The sequence below is a fragment of the Neodiprion lecontei genome, chromosome 2 (assembly GCF_021901455.1).
Source record: "Neodiprion lecontei isolate iyNeoLeco1 chromosome 2, iyNeoLeco1.1, whole genome shotgun sequence".
NCBI lineage: Eukaryota > Metazoa > Arthropoda > Insecta > Hymenoptera > Diprionidae > Neodiprion > Neodiprion lecontei.
This window is the reverse complement of record NC_060261.1, coordinates 6,743,418-6,768,858: the sequence shown is the minus strand read 5'-3', so window position 1 is coordinate 6,768,858 and position 25,441 is coordinate 6,743,418. Positions and strand designations below refer to the sequence as shown.

The 25,441-nt window shown below is 42.8% G+C and overlaps 1 protein-coding gene across 1 annotated transcript in view; it reads left to right on the top strand.

Annotated features, from left to right (window-relative positions):
• Positions 1-17,491: 17,491 nt before the first annotated feature.
• LOC107226429 (protein Shroom) overlaps positions 17,492-25,441 on the top strand; it is a 180,128-nt gene continuing 172,178 nt past the window's right edge. The window contains exons 1-2 of the mRNA XM_046730446.1: positions 17,492-17,550; positions 21,488-22,033. Coding sequence (XP_046586402.1) covers positions 17,492-17,550; positions 21,488-22,033 — 605 coding nt within the window. The remainder of the gene's footprint in view (positions 17,551-21,487; positions 22,034-25,441) is intronic.

Sequence of the window (25,441 nt, the reverse complement as noted above, 5' to 3'; positions counted from 1 at the left end):
AAAAGGTGTCGGAAGCGTCTGACGGCTTCGTAGATTGCCTCGAGTTCGCGATCGTACGTCGACATCTTTTGCGCGGAGGGTGATAGTTTCTTGCTGAGGAACGCGAGCGGCTCCCATTGACCTTGGCGGTGCTGTTGGAGGGCGGCTCCGATGGCTCGTTCCGATGCATCTGCGAAGATTGCCCACTCGGCGTTCGTGTCTGGATGCACGAGGAGTGTTGCGTCGGCGAGGGCTCGTTTCGATTTTTCGAACGCGTCTTCGAGCTCGGCGTTCCACGCGATTTTTGTCTTGCCCTTGACCTCGGATCCTTCCAGGAGGCGGTTGAGAGGCGCGAGTGTTTCCGCCGCGTGTTTGATGAATTTTCGGTAGAAATTTATCGTACCGAGAAAATTGCGCAGGCCCTTAATGTTTTCAGGCTTCTTGAGGTTGGTGATCGCGTCGACGCGTTCAGGTAGCGGTTTAATGCCTTGCGCGTTGACTGCGTGACCGAGGAATTTTACTTCTGTTTGACCGAGGCACGATTTCGCGGCGTTTATGACGAGTCCGTACCGTCGGAGGCGTTCGAACACGATGCGGAGATGTTCTCGGTGTTGTTGCGCGTCTCGCGAGGCGACGAAAATGTCGTCGATGTACACGAACACGAATGGGAGATCGCGGGTGACGTCGTCCATGAACCGTTGGAAGGTTTGCGCGGCGTTTCGAAGTCCGAATGTCATGAACGGGAATTCGAAGAGACCAAACGGAGTGATGATCGCGGTCTTCGGGACGTCTTCGGGCGCGACGGGTATTTGGTTGAATGCGCGCACGAGATCGATGACGGAAAATATTTGGCAACCGTGACAGTTCGCGCAAAAATCTTCCAGATAACGTACGGGGTAGCTATCGGGCGTCGTGCGAGCGTTGAGACGACGGTAGTCACCGCACGGGCGCCATTCGCCGGATTTCTTGGGCACGAGGTGGAGAGGAGACGACCAGGGGCTGTCGGAGCGGCGCGCGATGCCCAGCTTAATTAATCTCTCGAACTCCTCTTTCGCGATTTTCAAACGATCCGACGCGAGACGACGTGCTTTACTCGAGACTGGAGGTCCGTCCGTCGTTTTTATGTAATGATACGTGTTGTGTTTAACGTCACGGACGGCTCCGTCTGGTTTAACGATATCGGGGAACTCGGCGATTATTTTTTCGAATTGCGGCGAGTTGTCGCAAGAGATGACCTTGACCGAGGCGTGATCGATGTGCGCGATCGAGCCTAGCGATGTGAGCGTTGTCGTGGTGTCGATAAGGCGGCGGCCTTTTAAATCTACCGCAATCCCGAAGTGGCTCAGGAAATCTGCGCCGATTAAGGGACGCGTGACGTCTGCCACGACGAAACGCCATGACAGGTCTCTGCGTAAACTGAGGTCGAGTGTCATTGTGGTCCAGCCGAAGGTGTCAATAGGCGAACCGTTTGCGGCGCGTAATTGATAACCTGTCCTTGCTTTCCGCGCGGGGGCTCCTCCGGGGGGGATTACCGAGAGATCAGATCCCGTGTCCACCAAAAATTGCGTTCCAGTGGGTCTGTCTTTTACGAAAAGGCGGCTGGGTTGCGCGAGGGAATCGGTTTCAGCCATTAACGACTCCCGCTGGCGTTTCCCGGAAATTTACATCCCGCTGGGAAGCACTTCTTCGCGGAATTGCCGAATTTCTTGTGGTACCAACATATGTTCGATGTTGGTGAGAGTCCGCGTGTACTCGACTTGCTGCGTGAACGGCTACGCGAGCGTTCTTTTTTCTTGCTCATTTTGTTTTGATTGCGGCGGCCTTGGTTTGATAGCTGTTCGACTTGACGTGTGAGTGCGGCTATTTGAGCTTCGAGGCTTGATACCGCCGAAACATTATTGCCTTTGTTTACTTGCTCGTGTACGCGATCGGCTGTCTCGCTTAGCTCGGTGAGCGTTAATTTGTTTTGTGCCACGAGGCAAATTCTAATATTTTCGGGGAGATGTGATAGCCAGCGCGCTTTAAGAATTTCCTCGTCTATGTCAGGGACGAGGCTACGCAGATGGCGTAAATGCGCTGATGGTGTGCGGTCACCAAGGCTTTCGCGGTCGAGGAGCTGTAAAATTTTTGCTTCTCTCGATTGAGAAAAACGCGCGATCAATGCTATTTTTAGCGCTTGGTACGGAAGGGTTACCGGGGGCGTGACGATAAGATTTTCTACCTCCGCGGCGTAACGCGTTGGTATGTTCGATATCGTGTGGTAGTATCGGCCGATTTCCGTTACAATACCCTGCGTTCGAAATTGCGCTTCCTGTTGCGCGAACCAGAGCGCTGGTCGTTCGGGGCAAAATGGCGGCACCCTGAGCCTTACGGGGTTCGGCGTCAGGGCCGGCGGTTGATCACCCTGCATTTCGTTTAGCGTTGACTCTCCTTGGCTCGGTTCTTGGTCTTCTCCCGGTCCTGTTCCTGAGTCTTCCAGAGCGTCCTGGTATATCATTCGCGTGTGCTTCGCACTGCTGCACGAGAGGGGTTTCACTCACTGATTAAGCACTCAAGGTGTCTATGAATTCACTCACGCAGCACAACGTCTCTGGGTGCTCAGCCTTGCGCGAGCGGTGAGGAAAACACGCGGACACTCGTGAAAAGCAGCAATAAATTTTATGCGCGCACTACCACTTGGAGTCTCCGCCTTTGCGGTGGGAGCGAATAATAAGCGCGGCGAAAAGTTCTGGAGTCGATTTCTCAGCGCGCTAAGGGCACACTCGGCGTGGCGCGCGGGCGCGGGAAAAGAATCGCGAGAAACCGGCAGAAATATTCACGCGAGTGCAAAACGTTTCTATATCACGTCGGGGTCACCAATGTGGGATCTGGATTACTGGGATCCTACGTATTAAAGCGTGCGATGGGTGAAATATAAAAGGATGTTTATTAAGTTTTACAGGTGCGTGATTACGGAGATCCGGTTATAGCGCGGTTACAATAACGGTTCTCTAGCGTGTGTTGATTTGACTATCCGCGAGGTGATGCGAAGGATCTTCGCTCTCGTTTTTGCCCGCTGGAGTGAGGAAAGCGCGCTGAGGATTATTTCCGAAATTGGGCGATAAACGCCGAGCATTGCCTCGCTCCAATACTAGATCGAGTGCGTGTATGTGGCAGGCGCCACATGTATACCTGCTACCGCGAAACCGGTAACTTGTTAATCATTCCAAAGCAGCCGTTAATTCGGTATGAAAAAGGAATAAGCGTACCGTAGAGACTGGCAAGTCAGAATACAGCAATATTTGACGATGAAACTCCGTAAAGAAAAAAATCAATCTCAAAGTTCCGAAAAGTAACGTTTTGACGGAGTAAAATGCCGAAAATTAAAATATACTCACACAGCGTAGTTACTCTACGAGTCGGTGTGAAAAATCAGAAAACCCAGAATTCCCAACGTAAAAATGTAGAAAATCCAAAATAAAGAAAGCTCAAAGCGGTGAAATTTCACCGAGCCATAAATTCACGGAACTGAAAATCTTGGATCATTCGGAATTTCGATATTTCAGATTTTTTAATTTTCTCATATTCGCACTTTCGGAACTTTGATCTGTCGAAGTTACGCCCTTTCGACATTTTACCCTCTGGGAACTTTGAGCCTCGGGTTTCGGACCATTCGAAACTTTTGATGTTTCTTCAAAATTTGATTTCTTTGGGTACTTCAAGTTTCGCCACGAGAAAAATTCATAATATGGGACTGCCGATACTTTCCAAATTCTAAATTTCAACTACGCCCCGAAACGGTAACAGAACGCTCAGCGATCAGCTGAAGTTGAACCGTATTTCCGAAACTCGTGATACCGTCCGAGCGATAGAATCTGACCCTAGAAAGGTACAGCTAGAAGGCTCATAAATATGTGAGTACGTGAAACGGGATTATCGTTTCAGAGTTCCGTGTATGTACAGCGGCCTGCAATATGTATGAGTTTGAAAAATAATCCTAGATAAATAACTAAATAAATAAATAAATGAATGGATAAAAATCAAGCGTTGCACAACGACGCGGCCAGCGATTTTACGACGTTATATCCTTCGGGAGGGAATGCGAAGGGTGCAGAAGGCGATTCATTAGCCGAACAACACGGAAGTGGCGCTTATATTTATATGTGCGGTTCGAAACGGACCCGAACGAAAGAGGTCGTGTGCCCGGCTGGCAAGCCGATCGTTCTCTCTCCTTTTCCTCGGTCCCTGATCGCCGGTCCCACCGCTAAGACAGGGATATAAAACACCGGTCCCAGAACGCGGAATTCTCGTTTTTGATTAATTTTCTTTCTTTCTTTCTTGTTTTTTTTTTTTTTAATTTTAATTTTTTTTGTAACAGTTCTTTTTGAACGGTTATAGCGTGTTCGTTGCGTTTTATTACTACTATTCTTCTTCTTCTTAGCTTTCTTAGCCTTTGTTACAACTTGTATCGAATAAACAAACTTTGCGCCTTTTGCTAAACGCTGAAAACGCTGCACGAAATCGTCCCGAAAAAAAAAGCGCAAGCCTGGTCACGCGATGCGATAACAATTACCTGTAAACGAAGTAACGATAATTAACTCTGGAAACTACTCAAAATTATACTTATTTGAAAATGTTATTGATTATTGTCACTGACACGAACGTATCTGCGGTTCTAATGGAAGAAAGTCAGCGGAGGAAATTAAATCGTTTATAGTATGAGGGTAATTTCAATTTCAGAAATTATTAACAATCCTAAACAGTGAAAGATATTTCACATGAATAAAGAAAAAAAAAATAAATAAATAAATAAATCAAATCAATTTTCCAATTATTTTGACTAAACTTGGAGGTGATAAAAGGAGTGTATCATGGAATAAAATTTTTTAAAGTTTATCTAGCAATCGGTCTAACTCGCATCCCTTCCATTACAGAACACCAAGCACTTTGTAAATAAAACAACGGGAATGAACAAGGCAGGGTGATCAGTGCGTCAGGGTCGGTTGTAATTGTGATAAAAGAATCGTTTGCGCGTCTAGAATCCAGAATCGAGTATATACACAGCGGATCACTCGAAGTTGCGTTACCGCGATATAAGCGAGACAATTTGTAGTTACAGTGTATATTTTGATCGTAAAATGAGTGTACAGCACTTAGCTAGGACGGAATCTGATACGATTATTCCCAGCAAATGGAGTTGGCTGTATAAACTTTTACAAGAAACGGTCTATTACACTTTATTGTGAAATTTTACGACCCCGCAGGCTGCATAAGGACGTGGCATTAACCGCAATTTGAATCCAGCTTGCAATCACCGACAGATTTCTGCGCTCTTCGCCAAGAATTGACACTTGCAACAATATTTCCCATGCCCTTTGACTCTGCACTCTAGGAATGACCAAATTCAATCGATTATATTATTCCCCGATTAATCGAGCATAATCGATTATTTTGATTATATAAATCGTTGTTTGTTTCTTAATGTTGTTTGCATTGTCTTACTTACCAAGTATTATACCTGTTTGACACAATAAGCGAAGGATAAAACGACTATATACACCTGAAATTGGAAAAAAATACTTTTAAATGAAACTGTAAATTGTCAAAAAAAACTTTCCCGCAATTGATACCACATACTGAAGTTTACGAAATTTCCGTATCAAAACAAAAATACAAAATGATCGATTTTGGACTGGATTAATCGGTGCACGGATTATTTTTGGGTTATGAAAAAGGAGGAGAAAGAACAAAAAAAAAAATCCATCAATTTCGAAGTTCACTAATTATCGCTCGATGGAATCGAAATTTCGCTTCGAAATCTACAGCAGCATATATCGCAGCTGCGGAATATATTAAACACAAAAGTTACGTAACGTAGACCGTTCACAATATTCATCGTCGTTACATGTATACCATAATATTTTTTTACCGCAGCCTGAAGCCGAACCGATGATTAAATCTAATTTATAGATAACCATTTTTCGATTCGACGTGCACACCGTGCTGACAATACATCCAGATTCCATCCACATCGCAGCCACCTCAACGCACGAGTGTGTTACACACGTGTGTCCGCGAAGTGATTTATCGCCTGTAAAAACATCGCGCGGTGTGCGGTGGTTTGAAAATTGCCTCATAGCGCCAGAATGAAAATTCAAAATTTATGCGCCTCGTTGCAATCTCGGGGTAACTCGATAGGTGTACGGTGACTTCTCGAGACTATCGTCGATGTTATACACGCTCAATATGGTAAGTGCCGAGTCATTTGCGCAAGTTTATCTACCACCCGCTCTATTATTCTTGTCCGCGTCTAAGGCTGTTAAGACAATTCGCCAGCGCTAACGATTTCCCGATAGTTCCCACACCGAGAAAAATTTTTACTTTCGGTTACCGCTCGGTCCTCAACTATTTTCATTTTTTACCACTATCGAAAAACATAGTTCTAGGTAGAAAATGAAAATTAGTTTTCTAGCTGTTACCGGAAAGTCTGGTATCCGTTACTATTCTATGACATTACGATCGTTGTTGCTATATTTTCTTGCAACTGTTGCGAAAATTTAACGTTCGTGCAAGAATAAATTGACGTTAAAGCCTTGTTTAACTAAAAAAAGTAGAGTAAACCGAAGACTCTGATTTTGCGTTGCAATAAACAAAAAAGGATCGACAATAGCGCAAAATGGTTAGGCGTATCTCGTTTTTCCTAATTCCAACAATATTCAAACAGTTTTTTTAACGATAACTGTTTTACTCAATTTTTCTTAGTACGTATACACGTAATATATGCTTTCACGATATTATCTCTCTTTCTCTCTGTCTTTACAAACCGAATCAGCGTTACGTGTGGAATATCCTCCGTTCTCGATGAACGTCCATTTGTTATCGCAGCAAATTGAACAGCAGACGGTATTATACGAGTGCGGAGATTACGGTGCGTCGAAAGTTAAGAAAAAAAAAAAGAAAAAAATTACAAAAAAAGAAGTCGGAGAGTTAACGGACGTGGTGCGGCACGTGCGAGATGAAGAGGGGAGTGAAACGGGACAATCAAGTGTCTTCGGAATTTGCGCTGATTAGATCATTTCTCAAACGATTAGTTGATTGCTCGCGGGAGTCTGTTGTGTACTCCGCGAGGAATCAGACGTTAAGACTGAGTATAATAATCGTTTAATCAACGTCGTATCGTCAAGTTATACCGACTAATGAGGGGAAAGGATAGGAGGAGATACTGAATTGCTTCGACACGCGATCTCACGAAGAGACCCTTTGATATCTTGTATATATATGTGTGTGTGTGAAATCGAACTCTGGGTGTAGCAATTTTCCAATTAGGCATGATACTGCGCGACGATGATTCTCGGTTCAACGTGTCGTGCCCCCTCAAATTGCATTTCTACGTCTATGGCTGACTAATGCCACAACCTTGATAAGTCGTATTGTTGCAAAGAACGTCGGATAATTTTTACAATTACCGACTATCGATTGATCATATTTATTTCTATAAGAGAGAAATATAGGCGGGCTTGAAATTTCGAATTTGAAATGTGAAAAAAGCGGCAAATTCTGAATTTTTTCGTCACGAAACTTGACGTAAAAAAATCGAACTTTCACGAAACATGAAAGTTTCGAATGGCCCCGAAGCCCGAAGCTGAAAGTTCCGAATGGACAAAATTCAAAAATCTGAGACATTGAAATTTCGAATGATGTTTCCTTGTTTTGGATTTTCGATATTTTTACGTTTGGAATCCTTGTCATTCCGATATTCATTTTTTCTGATTTTCTACAATCCACTCTTTGAGAAAACTACGCTGTGTGAGTGTATTTTAATTTTCATAATTCTACCCCGTCGAAGCTTTATTTTTCCGCATTACCCTCTATCGTGACTCGAATTTTCGAAATCTTAGAGCCGTCGGTTTTCCGACCATTGGAAACCTCGTCGTTTCGTAAAATTTCGATTGCTCTTATTCCGGAATCAGGCGCTTTCGGAACTTTTCAAATCCGGAACTTCAACCCCGTCCCAACCTGAAACCCCCTCATAAGCCACGAACCAGACAAACGGATGTACCCAAGTTGCAAAGCTGGTACAAAGAGCTCCCGGTAAGGTTAGGGTTTGGGAAAAGTAGGTCAACGCTGCCCGATTCCTTTCAACCAAGTAAGCGGGATGGACCGAAGTTGCGCAACGGATCGTAGGGACAGCGGAATGATCGGACGCGGATGAGTTTGGGCCGCAGCTTCTCGAAATACGCGTACAGTGAGCAACTTTCTACTCGGGCGAGACACCCGGCCGTTTCTAACCACGGTGCAGTTTAGGGTCCGGGTCCCAAGCTCACTTCCTCGAAGAATGTCTGTGCGCGAAGAGAAGAGCTCTGTAATACATGGTAGTTTTTAGCTGCCAGTTGCCTTCTCGCTTTGTACGCGGAGGGCGGCGATCCGCGTTGCGCAACGAACTCGGGGCCTCATCGTCGGTCCCCTAATCACGTGGTCCACTTACTTCGCTGCAGGGACTTTCCTCGACCCGGACGAGAGTCAGTCGAGCGTCAAGGCCGTTCCTTTCGTCAGGGATGTCCCGCCTGATATAGTAATTAATTGGGCCTTGTCACGTGACCAGGCATAACCGTTCGCCATCCTTCGGATTTTTCGGATTTTCAATTAACCTGCAAGTAGCTACGTCTTTTCTATCTTATTTTCGATCTTGCATTTACACTGAAAAAAAGTTCATTTGTTACAGTAACAATCGTTGTCAGGACTACATCAGGACCATTTTGTATACCTCGTATCGCTTAATCGTCGGGACAATGACGAACTGTCATTTGCCTAAATTCTGGGCTAGGCAAATTTGCAAGCTTTCAATGTTTCATAATCCCGCGATGCGGCTGCATTGCCTGTCCCACTTTCTACCTGATTACAAGATTATAACATCCACGATAGGGAAAACCTCTTTGCATAATCACAGTAGTTATTAGATTTTTTTTTTAATTGCTCAGAATTTATAAACAATTTTTAATTATTTGATGTTGCATCATTGTGTTTTTGTAAATTTTTTTTATTCGATTCGTTCTGTTGTTATGAAAAATATAGAGTTGAGATGGAATTGTCTTATTTGTTCAATCAGGTGATACATACATATATATATATATATATACATATACATACCTCGACGATTCTATAATATTCCCTACGATGATTTTTAATTTGCACAAGCAAAAAGCTTTTTTATTAACAAACGAAAAATGGCGATATATGAGAGAATAAAATTATGAAACAAATTCTAGTGATAAAACTTAATTAACAGTTTTGCATGGGTATATAAAATATATACGAGGTTAAATCGATATCACGTCTCGTTGTAAAAACCGCAACTGTCGTAACTGAAACAAATTTTTACCTCATACTCACTATCGCAACGTTATTGAAACGCCATTGTCTTATCGAAACTTACGCAAGGTTAATTGCCACGGTTTTTTAACGATAAAAAGTTCGCTTATAAGCCTTGCTCAGGTCCTTTCCTTCTTAGACTTGAGCTACGCGAATCGAATACTTTGGAAGGATTTTTCTTACATTAGAAAAAATAACCTTTAAACGACACCTCGGAGTCTTTCGTGACGTAAGGGTTTTTAATCAAGATTATCGTAAATTGAAAGTTTGAAAACGTGACTTAATTTTTTACTACCTTAAAATTAAAAATTATTGTTACGACCTTTTTCAACTTGTAACAGAACCGTAAGTGTATACGCCCCAAAAAAATTCAATTCGATATATTGAATATTTAATTTTATAAAATATTTTCAGTCGGGGTCTTTAACGACCCCAAGGCGCCAGCAATGTTGTACCAGATGAAAATACCAGGTAAAGGCTAATGTTCAGATCTTGTTATAGAAAAAAAAGAAGAAAGTGTTGAAATTTAAAAACGTCCATTTCTATTTTTACGCGTTATACCGATGTACGCGATAAATTGAGCCCAAAGTCGATGATCGATCCGAAGATTTTCGACGGATCTGCACCACAGGCTGAATCCGTTAGCGAGTATTATCTTCGTTCTCTTCGGCGGGTGTGTCAGCAAGTTTGACCCGACCGGGTGACCCGTGGGAAATCGAACGGACTGATTGCTCACGGCTCGGTGGCAGCGATCGATTCTAAAACACCGGGATCCGGCAGGTCGCCGAGCAGGCTATGGTTTCCTATGGCGAACCGTAGGCACGTTGCGTGGGCAAGCGAGAATAAGGACGAAAGGTCCGCTGAGAACGGCCGACACCTTCGATTCTAAAAAACGACGGTCGTTCGGCTGCTCTTCCTACACGGAATCGCTCTTTAACGGCTAGCCAAAGGATCCGCAGCGAGAAGCGATCTCATTTCAGCCCACGAACTTGCTTCTTACCTCATGTATAGTTTTTTTCCTTCTTTCTTTTTTTGCTTACAATTTTACTCACCAATTTTTTATTTTCACTTTGTTAAGGGTCTCGCTCTTCCCAGACCGAGGGACCGAGCCTTGTACTCCTTTAAGTACGGCTATAAAGGAGACAAGCAATTCGAAAGAGTTAGCGACTGGCTGTAATGCGGTCTCGTCACCGACCTCTTCGCGAACCTCGCCTCACCTTTCATATATCCCTTGGGCCTCGGTGTCCACCGAGTCACGTCACCTCTGCTCCGGTTTCTTCGCAAACGATTTTCGAAACGAAATAAGGATCAAATTTCTCCCGAGTCTTGTTATGTTCTTTTTATCCTTATATTCGCAGAAAATGAGAAACCAACGAACAATCGGTTCGATTCCACCACCCGTACTATCTTGTCTATGTCAATGAAATTTTCGAGAAGAATTGGCTTACAGAAAGTACCGGAAGAGTGGCGGGAAAAGCTTCGGCTATCGAGAGAAAAGCTCATCGTGGAACTCGGGTATACGGGTTTTAATATCGCTCTCGGAGATTGCGACGCAGTCGTTTGTTTAGCTCGCATTACGTGGGTGACCCGAGGAGCTTGGGGTCAAACCGGAAACGGTGTGTACCGAGCGCCCGGTATAACCGACAGATTGCACCGCCTATAGCTCAAACTAATATCCTTCAAATCCCCTTCGGCCGGGCAGCGGCAAAGCGAACGGGGTATAGACTCGTACTTCTTATTACCATTGTTTCTTCTCGGTATCATTATATCGTCGCTATTAGCGAGTAATTGCAGAAACTAGTTTCGCGAACGGCGGCAACCGCGCGGCAGGCACCCCCGGGATTATACGGCTATACGGTAGGGTATCTTCATAAACTTCTGTCTCGTTCGGAAATATTCTCCGTCGGCTATTATCCGCTCATATCTCTTTCCCGCAGCTGCGCAAGCACGGCGCAAAAGCTACCTACGTAAAAAAAAAAACAAAAAAAAAATCTACCGCGTCCGTGATAAGTAGAGTGAGAGAAGTTGTTTTTTTTACAAAACTCGAGACGCGGGAGCGGCGAAGCTACGTACAAAAAACTTACGTTGTTTATACGCACGAAGGGAAAAGTCCCTAGTTGCGGTTACTGTCATACCTATTCTTAGGACTTTTATTTTAAAGAAAGTGTAAATATTTGGAGAAATTTGAGTTTCAGGGCGTTGTCATTTATAGTTTGAAGTACACGTTGGATTTTTTTTTATTGAAATTAATAACAAAATGACGGCATGGCGCGTATAAGTACGGCTAATGACTCCGACCTCGAGGACTTTTGCGGCGACGCATCTCTTGACATCACTTTCCAACTACTTACAGATAGAAAACATTTTTTTTAAGTTGGAAACACCTTTTCGGGTTCGAGCTCGTAGCCCAAATGGTAGAGGAATTTTTTTTTTTTTCTAATATAGATGATGGTGAACAAAAAATTTTGGGATCGAAATTTAGAGATCTAGTCCCGAGCTTGAATCGATAAACAAGTTTTAAAGATCGTGTCAAAATGTTGAGTCGATCGGATAAAAATCGATCGAGGAATCTGCGTCATCGGATTGAAAACGTAGACATTCGCTACTTATATATGCGCCATGCTGCCATTTTGTTATAAATTTAAATGAAAAAATAGTCAAATGTCCTTGAAACTACAAATAATAAAGTCTTCAAACTCAAATTGTTCCAAGTATTTTCATTTTCGTTAAAAAAAAAAAAAACTCCTAAAAACAGACATGATTTTAGACCGTTCAAGTTGTAACCCCCCTTCAATCGTTTTATTGTGACGACACTTATTTTATATTATAAAATTATATGTCTTCAATGCAGGAGGTTCACATATCCATCATCCGCAATTGTTCGAAGTTATTGCAAAATCGAACATGCTCTGCACCCCCTTTTGCCTAGGATTACGCAATCAGAACTGTATACGAAGTATGATAAAAAACGAGCCCTCGCCTTGGGTGGAATCACCGTACATTCGAAGCGACGCAAATGCTTGGCAGGTACAACGACAATCTGCTTCTCAATGCGGTTGTTGTTACAGACTATAGCCGGTGATGCATACATGCTCACACATTCCTATTTCTCTTTACTCCGTTCTCTTATTGTACTCGTTTATGCCTTCGCAATCTCATGGTGACGCTTTGTGTTTCCAAACCCTCGCAATACGAGTATTTCTAATTATGAATGTGGTAAAATGGAAATCTCCGAGCTTTGAACTGATTCGAACATCTGTGAAATCCGTGGTCTGCAGTTTGTAAATAAAATTTATGCTCATAGATAATACGAAAAGCTCATCTTCGAGCTTTGAAAGAGTTCATCAATTTCATCGTGAAAGCCCCGCCCGCTACGTCTTGTCGTAAAATAAGGGAAAGCCTCTGTGACAAGATCAATTCTTTTGTAATCTGATATTGACGACTTTCAGTTTATTCCAGTCAGGGTGTTCTTTACACGCTCGACACTAACAAGAACTTAAACTCGTTAGAGGGCTTCCGCATTACGAGTTTCAGGGCAACTGTAACTTGGATTCGTCAACCTTTATAAAATAAGCTGAACCAGAGCTAGTCTCAAAATTCGATCTCCTCGTTCCACTGGCAACCTTACAATCTTCCAGAGTGATCCAAGTCCAAGGAATTCATATTCTACCACACCAGATGTCTCTATGGTTGCGGACTCCACGCGAAGGTTCAGAGCTCCGAGGACTCGTTACAAGACAGCGTAGCCTCCAGGGCCTGATATCACCCTGACCGGTATACCTGTACAACTTGTTCGTAAAGTAGCCGCAGCGCGTGAAATATGGAGCTTCGAATAGAGTCTTCGTTCAACGAACCAGCGGCCTTCTTCGGATTCTTGATTAACTCGACCCGGGTCAATGACACCCATAGTAAACACTCACCCGGGTCTGCAAAGTGCCACTGAAACCATGGATTAATCCAGTCATAGGTGTGGTGGAGTCCAATTGGTTCACGCAACAATAAACATCCCACAGCGATTCGAGTATAGATCTTGACTTACCGAAGATCCAGCTGTGATATTTTTCCGGACATGCTGTTTTATTCAATTTCACGGTAATTATTCCGAATAACTTGATTTTGTACGGTATTACTGATGTGCTTGGTCAAGACTGAAGATTAATGGACGCTCTTGAGGTTGAATGAGACGTCACAGGACTTTATCATTTCGGAAGATTTCGTAAGACTAGGAACACCGTAACTTCGACTACGCGACTGCATGTCAAATTCGTAATCGCTGATCGAGGATAAAGTACCTACGCATCGGCAATGGGTACGGTGGTCTGAAATTGACCAACAAATTTCACCTTGGTACTTACACCATCGATCTGCCTACACGAAAAATGTCATCGGTCATGTCCGGTGATGACATAACTTTCGGAATGAGGTCGTCGTCATAAAGTTGGTACCTCGGACATCACGCGATAGGTGCACCTTCATACGTGTGTAGATGCACTTCGTAGCCACCAATGCGTTCAGATTCACGCGTGATTTCTTGCGCAAGGGCCACACGCGGAGATCGCATGACACTGATTTTGCATTACGCCCGTAATGCAGACTGCAACGGAAAGCGAGTGCGTGGAGACGACGAAGAGACGGCAGATGTTGCGTGTACAGGAGAGAGAGAAGCCGGCAGGTATAGCGAGTAAAGTGAAGTCAAGTGAAGCATGGAGTGGGCGGCGGGGGCGAGGGATAAAAAGTATTGAGAAGAAGAAGAAGAAGAAGAAGAAGAAGAAGAAGAAGGTGAAACGAGCGGAGAGCCACCGCGGACGAGGAGGTAAGGAAGAATGAAGAAGGCGTACAATGCAGATTGCCAAGGACATGCGGTATTCAAATGCTCTCGCTGCCGCCAGTGGCTACATTTTTACAGACTGCAACTGCTCTCCCCTGGCACAGAAGTTGCTACACAGCTTGGAATTTTTTTGAATCAAGACCGCGTTTGTATACCCAAGAGAAGAGCTGTACCTATGGCTATTCAATGGTTATAGTCGAGGAGTCCGGGATTCAACGATATAACGAGATTTTACTCGGATGCACTGCTTGGCATAGCAAATTTACAAACAATTTAGTTGCGTTGGATTGTTGCCAGTATTATTCCGCATTTATTCGATGTACTCGATTCAGTGGTCATCAGATATTTTTTCCGACATCCAAGAAGGAAACATAATAACAGCCCAGGTAAAAATTCAAGGTGTCTGTGCCATGTTTCAAGCTTTTTTTACTTCACGTGAGATTATTTTTCATGCGTTGAGTTTGAAAATTTCTATCAAAACAATACGAAATTTGAAGTCTTTTTAACTTTTTAGTTCCCGTCTTTCGCATTAAATTGGCACGACTTTTCGAGCAATATTCGTAATCAATGCCAATGATTGTTCGATTATCTGCCTGTTATAATATATATATATATATATATGTAAGTTTGAGACTAATCCAAACTACAGCGCGACTATCAGAGGTCGTCCGCTCGGCACACCTACCAAGCCAGAGACAGCGGTCGTCATGCTGATTAGTCGAAACTGCGTAATCCAAACAGAAACACGCAAAAGGCTCGTAGCGCTTGGCGCTAAGGTTTATAATCAAACAAAGTTAATAATTATAAGTACTAGTTGTTGATTCAGGTAATCCTGGGCATAATTCCATATTGTAATTATCTGAATCGTTTGAACATATGTAAATAGTGTAAATATATTACAGTTATTACCAGCATCAACCGCAGTACTTTATTGAAAACAAGATAGCCCTTAACTACGAAAGATAAGGGATTGACTTATATATATATATATATATATATATATATATATTGATATGATATTCCGTTGGTTAAATTTAGCTTGTACACATTGCGCCACGGCGACAAGGGTGACATGATTCAAAAATTGGAATTTTTCCATAGAAGCCAATATTATAACTATGAGTAAAAGCATGGGACGCGTATGGAAGTTGTTCTCTGCTTTGTGACGGTTAATTTTTCAACAACAGAAATGTCACTTTCCAAGCTTACAGATCCAAACTTTACAAATCCAAATATGGTCCCAACTCAAAAATGCCAATTTTTTAATTGCGTAACCCTTGTCACCGGGGTACCTTTCGAGTGGGCAGGAAGAAGAAACCGATTTCAGGAGGCGTTTTATCATCCGGCAGCTGAAACGAGAACGCCTCCGCTCTCAAATTCCATCCCCTTTGGAAGGTCGATCCGTTTCTAGTAGCGGGCAATTTACGATCCCGGGGTAGCGGATCAGGATCGGCTTCGACCCATGGATCCCGTTAAACAAAGCGTCCGAGGCCCGGTCACCTCGCGACCTTTGCCCTCCAGAGGAACCGATCGTGCCGTTTCTCTCACCGCGGTGTGTTCTGCTCCAGATAGAAGGCAGTCAGTCCTTCACTCCTTCCGACTCTTTTCCTAGTCGGCGAGTCAGCGGCGATCGGTCGAGTCGCGCGCACGCAGCGTCGCGTTGGCGCATGCGCGGGAGTCGCCGCGAGTCACGTGACCTATTCAGCGATTATCTAAATGGATCTTAATGCGTGGATGGACGGTCGCACGGCACAGATTGCCCGCGTGCTGCACAAAGACGGATACGCACACACCCGCATTGGCTAGCTCTGTACTGTAATGATGCGGAGTTGCGCTAGGAGTAAAGAATATGCGCCGGGACGCCGAGATGACGACGCAGCGCCTCGCCTCGCCTCAACGTGAACGCTCAGCATCCATTAAAGCGGTTCGCACGCAAAGTTCCTGATTCTTACGTAATTACTCGGTGAACCACCGGGCCAGGCCCATCTGAGATATACCTACAATAAAACCAGTACATCTACGGAACAAGAACTTCTCGCGTCGCGACAAACAGCGCGCGTCCTTTTTTCCTTCCACCGACGACGTCGCCGTCGCTCTTTTGTTTAACCCCGCCAGAATTGAGAGAAAAAAGAGGGATAAACAAGGAAAGAGACGGAGATGGGTGTAAATAAAGAAGTGGTAGAATGTAGAATGAGGCTTAATTATCTTGCATTTGTATGCGTTAAAATTCGTGAATTACCAAACTCTTGCAATCTTCTTGTCAGAAGACTTGTAAGTATGACGTAGGAATTTAAGTATTCTGGTGTCACCGTAACTTGGTTTCTTCATTTTTAAACTTTCGTGAAAATTGTTCCCTAGCCCGTCGCACTTCAGTTTATACAGCCTTGGCATCTTTCGTGCGCTTGAATGTATTACAAACTCTGTACAATGTTTAGTAAAATAATACCATCGAGCATAAAATGAACGGTTTAAACCTCGCACTAACCTTTTTTGCTATCACAGTTAATCATGTTAATAAATTGATGTCAATTCTGTTATTCAGGACTTGATTCATTCTACGCAGAATCCATACAGAATATGTTATATTTTGAAATTGGTTCCAAATCGCTCGTTTTCCGACTTCTTTGTAGTAAGGAATTATTTCACCCGAATAAACATCCAGGCAAGAAAATATAACATGGATATCGTAGACTTTGGAAGCATCTTGTCACTTACCTCCTTTCGTTTACTTCAGAAGTGTTATTTTCAGGATGCATTTTTCAAATTCTTAACTGTAAAAACAATCGCATATTTGAAGGTTGGTAACGTTCTAAGTTTTGAGCATTCAGCATTTTAACAATTCGAAAATGTGACCAGCGCCCCATTTTTGGTAATCTGTTTATTTTCTCTCTTGCTTTCGAACTGGTCAATCTCACGCACGAAAATCACGCGGGCAAGTTCATAACGAAGACAGATCTCAGAATAGTTGTACATTTGCTCTTGACGCGTGTCTTATACCGACTCGCAAGGTATAATTGGGTTCACGGTAAGGTCGAAGCATGAAGACTGCATCCAGTCGAGCACAACATCGTTATATGGCACCCTTTGTACGAAGGACTTATACTGCAAGGATCGAGAAGAATGGAAAAAGGGGAAAAAATGAAACAACAACCAGCTCGAAGCGGTCCGCGAGTGCTCGCTTCATCGAGATGAAACTTGTACATCAGAAGTTTCGTCACGTTGTAAATATATTATTGCGATTGAGGCTTATCCTGCACTTTAGCCTTCGCATATTTTCGACGGAATAAAAAAAAAGCTAAAAAAAGCTAAAAAAAAAAAAAAAAGAAAAACGACGAAATGACTCTCGAGGGGACGAAAAACCCGATGCCTGAACCAAATAAAAGTCATCTTCTAGCGTAAAAAGAGAATTGGACGTGGTAGAACGAGCAGAACGCTGAGGGCAAAGCGCGCGTACAAATCTGCACGACGAGCATTCGTTTATATTGGATCTGGTGAAAAATAAGCAGCGAGGCAAGATCCGTGTCCGGATGAATAAAACTGAAATACATTGGCAAATTGCTACCGTTCACGGAAATGAATTTTTAATTAAATTCAGCAACGGGTGAAAAGAGCTTTTGCATTGCGTGCAATTCTCCCGGTACTGCAGCTTATGTACAGTAGTATATATATATATATGTATATATATATACATACCTAAAGCAAGTCAAGATGTTTCGATATGCAGTCATCGAAGAGGATGAAAAGGCTCGGAAATTACAACTGCGGCGATTAAAAATCTCCAGATTAAACGTCTCGCGTTCTGAATGACGTGACTCATCTACCCCTGTAGATGTCTAGCGAATATTTTATACAGAGAGAAATGCCGACGGACGTCATTCGTCACGTCGAACGAAATGACGAAGATTAATTCAGTGGGCTTTCAGATTGGCATAATTGCATTACAGGGACGGTAATTCATCGATGAAAAACGGCGAAGAACTCTGCATGCATCGAGAGAAATTTTCACATTCGTTGTTAGTGTACACTCTTTTATAACTTTTTTCATTTCCTACCTGAACCCGAAAATATCTTTCTCGGTATAAAACGAACAGCAGTTCTCCATTATGAACACTAGTATTTTATTTCGTCGCTTAACTGTAGCGATAATTTGATGTCGATGCCGTAATAAATCGAAGTTGAGGGTTCATTTGACTGAAAAAATTTAGTCTAATAATTTAGTCTAAAACTAAAAAAACTGATTTAGTCTTGCCATTACTTGAAAATGTAATGTAGTAGTGAAAACTATACATATAATCATGCTAAATACTTGACAACGACACATAGTCTTGTAATTCCACCGTTATTGAAACCATTATCGCAACAAGTTCGAAGTAAAGCATGTCAAGGGGCGATTTGACAGTTTTACCACAAGAACGTAGTATTTTTCAACCAATCCAACTGGAAAAGTTTTCTCATAACGAGAAATCAAAAATGTCGTTTTCTCAATTAAAACAAAAAAAAGACAAACTGCCAAATCACCAAATTGACATGACTTACTTTGGAGGGTTGTTTCACCCACTTAAAGTGTTTAATCGCGGATAGAAAAAAACACATGTCATTTAGTTCTTAGTCTACTATAACATATTGCAAAAGGAATGAAATCGGAGCAATTGACCTGGGATACCTTCCCTGTTAGTGTAGGTACAGGACTCACTTATTTGAACTTCCCACACGGCGAAGAGTATCAGCATGAAGGTTTACTCGGCACGTTCGTGTCGGCGAAGTGCGATGGCTCGGTTCAAATGAAACCCGAAAAACGTCCTCCGGACTCTTAATGCACACGCCTTGTAAGTTCGCATACGCCGACTTGTTAGCGGGCACGAACTTCTACGCTGGACGTAATTGCAAAAGAGAGAAGTACGAAAATGTTGGCAAGATAACAGGGAGAGCCTCGCGGGTTGCAGAAGCGGGGTTGAAAAACCGGAATTTTATGCATTTATGCAGTGGCGTGACACCTGCAGCAATAGCCTCAATTTCAGAGCAGGATCGCGTTATGCATGATGCATTGTGGAGTTCGTTAATCAGCTACCCACATGCGACGAAATATCCTTTGGAAACTACTATGGATCAACGAATTGAAACGATTCTTTAAATTGTAACACGGTTCCGTCCGTGGAATCGGACTCATCGTTTCCATGCTGGGCTGTAAACCATTCTCGTTACATGACGAAACTGTAAACCGACCAAATTAACCCCTGTTACAAATGGAGAAATTGTAATAAAAAGTTTACGTCGTGTTGGGAACATCTGCTTCATAAAGGAAATGTCACTTTTACAGTTGGTACAATTATATCAATTACAAACAAGATGGTAGAAGGTCTGAAGGTTTTGGATTTATCGGAAACTATTTTATGATGATGGTAGTAATGTGGAAATTAATTAAATATCATATGTCAATAAAGCTGATCGATTTTTGTGAAGTTACGAGTTTATCGTTCAGCTGATTTGAGTTTCTTTAATTCGCAAACTCTTCAAAACATGCAAAAATCTATTTTATCGAGCGAGAAAGTTCGCACGAATATTAGTTGTACGAGTTTCTGTAAAAAAAAACCTTCATTCTTACAATCAAATGGAGAGTCTATAAACCTCACGCTGCACATCGGACCCGAGTGTGACATAAGAGTTATACACAGTAGGTGTTCAGCGTAAGAGATAACAGTGATTGTAGTAAGGCCGATACACTACCAGAAAAACGCCCAACTTCGCCCGAATATCGAAAATCATTAATTCGTCTTTCACCATCATTAATTGCTGACAGTAAAATAACTCGTCGTATCAATTATAGCGTTGACTTGTCGTCTTTAATAGTCTAAAATCATTAAGTTGGAACGAATCACTTCTCGCCAAATGTCAAAGTGAATTCGTATACCGATCCTCCTAAAATGGAGCGTTATTAAAAATGCTTATACGTCCCACCAATTCGCTAATTACAATTATTTATCAGAAATAATTGCCCAACTTTTCATCCTTCGTTCGTGAATCTTTTTCTTCTCGTAAGACGGTAATTAAAAGTCGATTGCAATGGTTAAACGACAAGTACGTAAAAGGGTTCAACGACATTAAGTAGGTACGTAAATATTATAATTACGTGATTAGATTATGGAAAAGGTTCGATTTTTCATCAATACTACGGGATGAAAATCAATTCCGGATTCAGTTCCGAGGCGGGGAAGATGTTTTAATTGAAGGTTAAAAAGTGGAGCCCGCATCAGGAATCGTGCAAGCTGCGCAACGCGGAACGCGATGCTGCGCTCAGCGGCAATGACCAGAACTATCCCTGCCCTTGCCAAGGTCACCGTTCCCTGACCAACCTGCGTCGGTCCCCCGCCCTTTTTTGGGAACCCTTTCCACTCGGCGATCCTCAACGGCCTCTCGCCGTTCCCCCGGCCTCTCCTTCTCACAATTTGGTCCTTCTTTTTTTTTTAGTCCTTATCGGTTTGTACTCGCGGGGCAATATCTTTCGGGAGCTGGATTGTCTCGCGAGGAAATTCGATGACGGTGAAATTTTATCGCAGCAATTTACGATACTTTTATATGAAATATCATTATGATAAACTGAAATTGGTCTCTTGGTAAAAATGAAAAATATATCTACGGAGCGTTTCATGCCGACTGGACCAAATTTGAACACGTCAGGTTTGATGCGATTGAAAATTTTTTCAGGTCGAACAACTCTGTTTTCAAACAATGGTTTTTGAGTTACGAATATTCGAATATTTTTACAGTTTCATCTTATTTCGAATTGAGATTCTTTAATTTTTTAATATCAACGTTTCGTCCTTTCGGAAATTTGACTCAATGAAAAACAAAGATCAACTTTACTCTATGTATAATTTTAATACGTTCGTTGATCAGACGAAAATAATTGAGTATTTTTTTTTTCTAGTTTTAGAATTGATTTTTGAGAAGCTTAAATTCTTTCTCGAAGTGTTGAGTGAAGTCGGAAAAGAAAACGATTCCCTCTTGAAACTGTTCTTGAAATATTCGGATTAAAAAAACGAAATCTTGTCGAGAATTTTGAAATACGTGAAATGATATGTGCAGAAATGAGTGAATATTGAAAACAATTTCATTCGTACAAACATTCAATCTGGCGAAGAAAAGAGGGAAAAAATAGGGAAATATAAAACAAAAAAAAAATAAATTAAATACTTCAACTCTGAGTTTGCGTGCAGAGAATCATCCAAATTTCGTAAACTTGTGTGAAAAGTTGCTGTACTGTGTTAGCCAAATCGGATGTTTAGCCTATTGTCTAAAATTGATGAAAAAAATGGTTTGTTTTTTGTTTCGCAGGAGCAAAGCGTCGGAAAACTTGCGTGCGAATGAAAGTTGCGTCGGCGGTGTCGGGGGTGGTGGGGGTGGAGGTGGGCTGGGAAAATGGCTGAGAGAACACCTCGGAGGATCGAGAGGAAGCCACGAGGTTAGCTCCGGTTCGGTGAAACGGAACGTGCAGAGCAGCGTCGGCAGCGTCGGCAGCGTCGGCAGGGAAGGCGTAGCCGTTCTAGGGGGCGTTGAAAAATCGGCGCCCAGGTTAACGTACGCCTCGCAAAACCTCTACTGCAGTCTGCCACGCGAGCACGGTCGTTCCTTTCACAATGGCGCTGCTGTGCGGAAAGTAAGCCCGGTCGAAATTCAAGGCCACAATCGGCCGCGGTCGAACGGTGATAATTATTGGGGGAAAAACACGCCGCCGACGCCCGTTCCGCCGGTATTAAAACGCGGCGGGCCTGTTTACAGCAGCGATGGGAAGAGCATGCGGCGCCGGAACCGCGACCGTCGTCGACACTCCCTGAACGAAGCGCAGGAGGAGCGGATTATACTCGCGGGGCAAGGAAATCGGTGAGTATTTGTTTATTTATATATATTGTTTTTTTTTTTTTTTAACATTTTTGCCGATCTTTTTTCACAGAGATGCTGCAGATAATATTCTGTGGGGATAAACCGCGAAGTGAGATATGATTCGTTGGAATAATAAATTAGGGATTTATTGATGGATTGATTTATTGATTGCTTATTTTGTTTATGCCGTGGTCTGACCATAAGGCAAAGAGAAAATGCAATAGTAATTGAGGTGGCGATGGTAACAGTAATAGTAGTAACAGTGAATTCAAATATACAGTGCAGGTAGAGTGCTTAACAATGAAGTAATAATAGAGATCAGGATTTGTAAATATAAGATTAGGAAAATTAGAGCGATAGTTGCTTGTAAAGTTGTTTATAATTTAATGGAATATAATATAATATAACGTAATGTGACATAGGGAGAGAGATAAAACCGTGTGAAAAACCTCCAACAATGTCATTCGCAGTGACATGGCGAACGCGAATGAAACATCTAATATGTATGAAAGATGAACACGAGTAAGTAACGCAAGCTCGGATATAATTAACATTCTTAGAAATGTTTGAAATTATTAAATTCCGATGCTTTTCATACGGGTATAAGCGTTTTGGACTGGCCTTGATCGTTGACCAGATTCCCAAAAATTACTCTGAGGAACGTTTGAGAAATTTCTAAGACAAATCTTTCATACGATCTCCGGAGACCTCTTTACCTATGGTGAACGAAATAACATCAAAGAAATTAGAATCGGATGAAAAAATCTGGAGCCTAATAATTTTTGATTGTTCGTATCATAAAACTCTGAAATTGTCGGTATCTCTGTTTGTGTGAAGGACGAGCTTTATCTTTATTACCAATAAAATCGGACAAATTATACCTACGTAATGTTCAGCGTATGAGCTCGACGAAAAAATTTACCCAGTTGATAAAGGAGAAGCCTCGTACAGACTCAGGTTCTTGAGCCGATCGTTAGTCGCCTTGGTACGTAGATGTTGCCGATGGTGCGACAGTCGCGTTACTGGATCTTGTAATTAAATACGACTAATTAACGGTTAGCTCGAGAGGAGGAAGGCATTCCCACGTGCTCCGTGTACGTTAGAGAAGAACTCAACTTCCGAGTTCCATGGATTTCCGTGACTTTTTCCTTCCTTCAACGCACGCGTTACGTAGGATGTGACATATTTGGCCGATAGGAAAACTGTAAAGTGCCGTCCAGTTGAAGGAAATCGAGAATCAATTCGTGTGGTCCTTGGTCCTTACCGTCAATTTAGATGCTCGATGTATAAGGTATACGTGCACTTGTACCTGAGTCATGATTCGAAGCGTTGCGTCGTTCGCTTTCTTCGTGTACACTCTCCGCTCAATTACAAGTTTACAAAGTAGGTACCATGATCCAAGTCCACGGCATGCAACATGTTGCGTTTAATTGCTACGCAATTAAAGCTTGTATATTCGAGTTTATGTGACGCGTAACGACTACCGTAACTCGCGATTAAGTCGCACGGCTTGTATATAAGCGAGCCACATCCGTACTTTGGCAAATATTACTCACTAGCCGATATCGGAGCCTCTTAGAGGATGTAGGTATATAAACCTTAACGGCAGGGACTTTAGGAGGACTTCTGGATCCCGAAAGAATTTTTTACAATGGATTTATTACACTCGCTATATACTATGGCTGTCTCTTAAAGTATGTTTAGCCAACGGTATACAGGAATCCTTGGAGCATCTTTGGTCATAGCAGAAGCATGCGGTCAATGTAAAAGCTGTTGTCAAGGGTGACAACGGGCGGTATAAAGTGACGCAGAAATAATCGGTTTCAATTACTTGGTAAAAGAATTGGAATACAGCTTTCAGATAACCGAAGGTATTATCACAGCTATGTGGCAAGTTTTGTCGAAAAGAAGTTCTATCCTCAAATGGTCTTTCCAACGGGACGTATGTAACAAACTTTACCTTTCGTTGGATAGACAAGTACATGCTTGTAAATACAGTGAGAGAAATTGAAGCCGAGGTATTTTTTAGGACCGAAGGCGCGTGCGGATGAACTTTTCTCAACCAAGACTGCATGTCCGGGGATAATGTAACGTCCGAAGGTCGCCCGGTCTAGAGTCCCGTCGTTCGATAATACCTTCCTGCCGAAATGAAAGTGCCTCGGTACCTATACACGTAATACATCTCCAACCCACATATAATCTCCATACATTAATACCTCAAAATAAAAACTGACACGGTCGTCGGATTCGAATTCCGTAATATTCATGAACAACCGCACAAGGAAGTAGGTGCAACGACGGAAATTTTTTCACCACGGAAAACCGATCTCTTTAAGAGGAATGAGGCACCATAGACGCTACAGAGGTCAACGCGTATCCTGATCCCAGTTTCAACGACTCGCAACCTCGTACCGTTGGCATGATTTAACACCACGACTCTGGTGAACTCGCTCCGAGTCGTAGGGAAGATGTAATAGCTCTGCGTCTGGTATATCGCTTAAGTGTGTTCCCTTCAGGGCCTTTTGCCAGAGTGAGCCTGTACATAAATGCAGAACCATGCAGTCATCGGAGCTGCAATTTCAGCCGTTCAGAACCGATTCAAGAAGCAGGTGTGTAGAGAGAGCATTTCAGCACTAGTATAAGTACCCTGGGAATCGTTTAGGTCCCTTATTCAGTTTTCAATCAGTTCATTTTGTTCTTATACCATACATGCATACATGAGCCAAGGTGGATTTCTTTCACGTGATGAACACCCCAATCTTTTCCATTCTTTTTTCACCAGGCTTCTTTTTTACTTCGCGCAAGTTTACGCGAAGAAGATTTTCGTTTCCAATCAGATAACAACCGCTGCAAAAGTCAGACGATTTCACACTGCCAGTTTCCAAGGGCGCACCGATTACTACTTCCAGTAGTATCTTTCTCATTGATTTGGATTTAGAGAGTACATGTTCCTTCGTTGAGTCTGGTCAGGGTGAGGTTGGAGGACGGAGGAGAGGATCTTTTTTCAAACTTTTTGTGACCACGACGAGTACTTAGAATCTCTACATCAGCGGTCTATGGTGGTTCGTTAAAATCGCATATAGCGGATATAATCGACACACTACGTGTGTGAGAATAATAAAAAGAGAATTTTTACTCCTTGGAAGCGGATCTCCTCCGTTAACTCCGTCCCATTTACCGCGACCGGCTTCGCCTGAAACGTATGTGTGTGTATGTGTGTGCGTCTATAGGAAGAATTCCCGCATACTTCGATAACTCGGGTATGGGTACGGCGATAGGAGGACAGAGGGACGCTGGTCCTTCTCCTTAGACACACCGAATGCATTATACGCTGGTAGTGTGTATTGAGGACGAAGGTATGGAACCCGGGTGCAAGAGTGGGTTGAGGGCAAAAGTACGACATACCGC